We start from the raw sequence: 2,443 nt of genomic DNA, 5'->3' as shown, positions 1-2,443 counted from the left end.
AACACCCATAGGCTATTTGTATAAATGGGCCATGAGGCCTCCCAACTGGAGGCTGGCTGGTGCTACGAGGGTCCCACAGGCATGGGTGTCCTTACTACATCATGTGGCCTTCACCGAGACTGGTATATGGATTGCACCTATCAGAGACCAAGGACAGGACCTCCCTGGAAATCTGAGGACCTGGCCTGTGATCTACTTGCCGCCTTGTCCTCTTCCTGCTATGTCATGGCTTATCTTCTTTCACCCATTCATTCATTCATTCAGCAGTATTAAGTCAATGTCTCTTGTATGCTTGGCACCTGCTAGATGGTCCCCGAGTTTACCATTAGTGGAAAAGACAGTTAAGAAATTCAGCAAGTGCTCTATGAGAGGTCATACACGGTGGACCTGACTAGGGTGTGGCTTCCCTGAGGAGCTGAAGTTGCCCAGAGGCCCAGAGAAGTGGAGCTGCGCACGTCTGAACCACTGAACCTGGTCTCGACCTCACCTCCTTCCCTTCGGTGCCTCCCAGCATCCTATCCTCTTTAAAGAGCAGGGGTTCAGGGAAGTTCCCTGGATGGTGATTCGCAGGGGCAGCTCCCCTCTCACCTGCCGCAATGCCTACCCCTCCCCATCTCAAACACACAAGCTAACGCGTGCGGGGACTGGAGCAATTGGAGACGCGAGGCCCAAAGACTCAGGACGTACAGGGGCTCAGTGCGTGCAGTGGAATCGACTGGGCTTCACCTCTGGAAGGGCCAGGGGCCATTTTCCGGGTTCACCACCGCATCCCCACTGCCGGCACAGCGCCTCCTAGCGACTAACATCGGTGACTTAGTGAAAGGACTAAGAAAGACCCCAAGCGAGGCCGGGACAGGAAGATTTCTAGCGGCCACGTGGAGAACGGTTTGGAACAGTGCGCGGGGCTTAGCGGCGGCTGCTGGAGGAACCGGCAGAGTCGCCCAGGGTCCTGCCCTGCGGGGCGGAGCCGAGGCAGGCGGTGACGTCTCCACTGGAGGCGGAGCTGCAGCCTCGCGGGGGCGGGGCCTGGCGCCGGCGGTGGCGTCACAAAAGGTGGGGCCGCAGTACTGTCCGAGTAGTCAGGCACGTAGCTCAGCGGCGGCCGCGGCGCGTGCGTTTGTGCTTCTGCGCGGGTGTCCAGGTTCTTCTGCCATCATGCCGATGTTCATCGTAAACACCAACGTGCCCCGCGCCTCCGTGCCGGACGGGTTCCTCTCCGAGCTCACCCAGCAGCTGGCGCAGGCCACCGGCAAGCCCCCCCAGGTTTGCCAGGAGGGGACAGGAAGAGGGGCTGCCGGCCGGACGAGGGGGTCCCGCGCTGGGAGCTGGGGAGGCGACTCCCGAACGGAGCTGGGGGGACGGAGCGGGGGGAGGACGGTGGCTCGGGCCCTAAGTGGACGCTTAGGGCTCGGCGAGGTCACTAGGGCGGGCTGACCGCGCCCCTTCTTGCAGTACATCGCGGTGCACGTGGTCCCGGACCAGCTCATGGCCTTCGGAGGCTCCAGCGAGCCTTGCGCGCTCTGCAGCCTGCACAGCATCGGCAAGATCGGCGGCGCGCAGAACCGCTCCTACAGCAAGCTGCTGTGCGGCCTGCTGGCCGAGCGCCTGCGCATCAGCCCGGACAGGTACGCGGAGGCGGGGGAGGGGCGGCGGCGCGCGGCCAGGCCGGGGACTGAGCCGCCCGCTGAGTCCAGCCTCCTCCCCGCGCAGGGTCTACATCAACTATTACGACATGAACGCGGCCAACGTGGGCTGGAACAACTCCACCTTCGCCTAAGAGCCGCAGGGTCCCACGCGGCCTGCGCTGGCTCGACCCGGGAACCCGCCGCACGCAGTGTTCTAGGCTCGCCCACCCCAACCTTCTGGAGAAATAAAACGGTTTAGAGACTAGGAGTGCCTCGGTGTTCCTTGGTTTGCGGGAGGAATTGGTGCAGAGCCAGGATATTGGGGAGCGATGCCGGGAACGGTGTTGGGGGCGGGGGTCAGGGCCGGGTTGCTCCCCTCGGAACCTGTTCGGGAGCCCTTTTGTCCAGCCTTTCCCTCCTGCGCTCCCAACAGAGAAGCCCCAGTGTCTTTCCATTCTGTGGCCTATGAAGGGATGAGGAGAAGTTGGCACCCTGCCCTGGGCTGCAGCCTCGGGATCTAAGGCGCTTTGCCCACCCGAATCTGTTCCACCTAGGGCCACCACGTGGGGTGCTTGAGGTGAGCCCACTACGGAAGAGGGGGAGGAGGAGTTGGAGTTGAGAGTCTGAGGTCTTCTAGGCCTAGACCTTTCTCTCAGGCCCACCTTCCCCAGCTTTCTTGATGGGCAGAGAATAGCCAGAAGACAAAATCCCACCCAGAGCCACTCACCGCCATCTGCTTTGTTAGGTGCCTTAAGTAGAGTTTTCAGGCGGGTGGGTGGGGGAGGTGCTGAGTTCTTGGTTCTACCGTTCCGTCCACC

General features: G+C 62.0%; 1 protein-coding gene across 2 annotated transcripts; it reads left to right on the top strand.

Moving 5' to 3' along the window:
* The first annotated feature begins 367 nt into the window (after positions 1 to 367).
* On the top strand, positions 368 to 1,890 carry MIF (macrophage migration inhibitory factor). 2 transcript variants are annotated; one of them, XM_026447494.1, is made up of 3 exons: positions 368 to 1,263; positions 1,453 to 1,625; positions 1,711 to 1,890. In XM_026447494.1, the coding sequence occupies exons 1-3, from the start codon at positions 1,156 to 1,158 to the stop codon at positions 1,775 to 1,777; spliced, it is 348 nt and encodes a 115-aa protein (XP_026303279.1). In that variant the 5' UTR covers positions 368 to 1,155; the 3' UTR covers positions 1,778 to 1,890. The 2 variants fall into 2 exon arrangements, with proteins under 2 accessions (XP_026303279.1, XP_023041543.2); XM_023185775.2 differs by having other exon boundaries at positions 1,453 to 1,890.
* Positions 1,891 to 2,443: the final 553 nt, after the last annotated feature.

This window comes from Piliocolobus tephrosceles, chromosome 19 (assembly GCF_002776525.5).
Source record: "Piliocolobus tephrosceles isolate RC106 chromosome 19, ASM277652v3, whole genome shotgun sequence".
Classification (NCBI taxonomy): domain Eukaryota; kingdom Metazoa; phylum Chordata; class Mammalia; order Primates; family Cercopithecidae; genus Piliocolobus; species Piliocolobus tephrosceles.
This window is presented reverse-complemented; position numbering and strand designations above follow the sequence as displayed.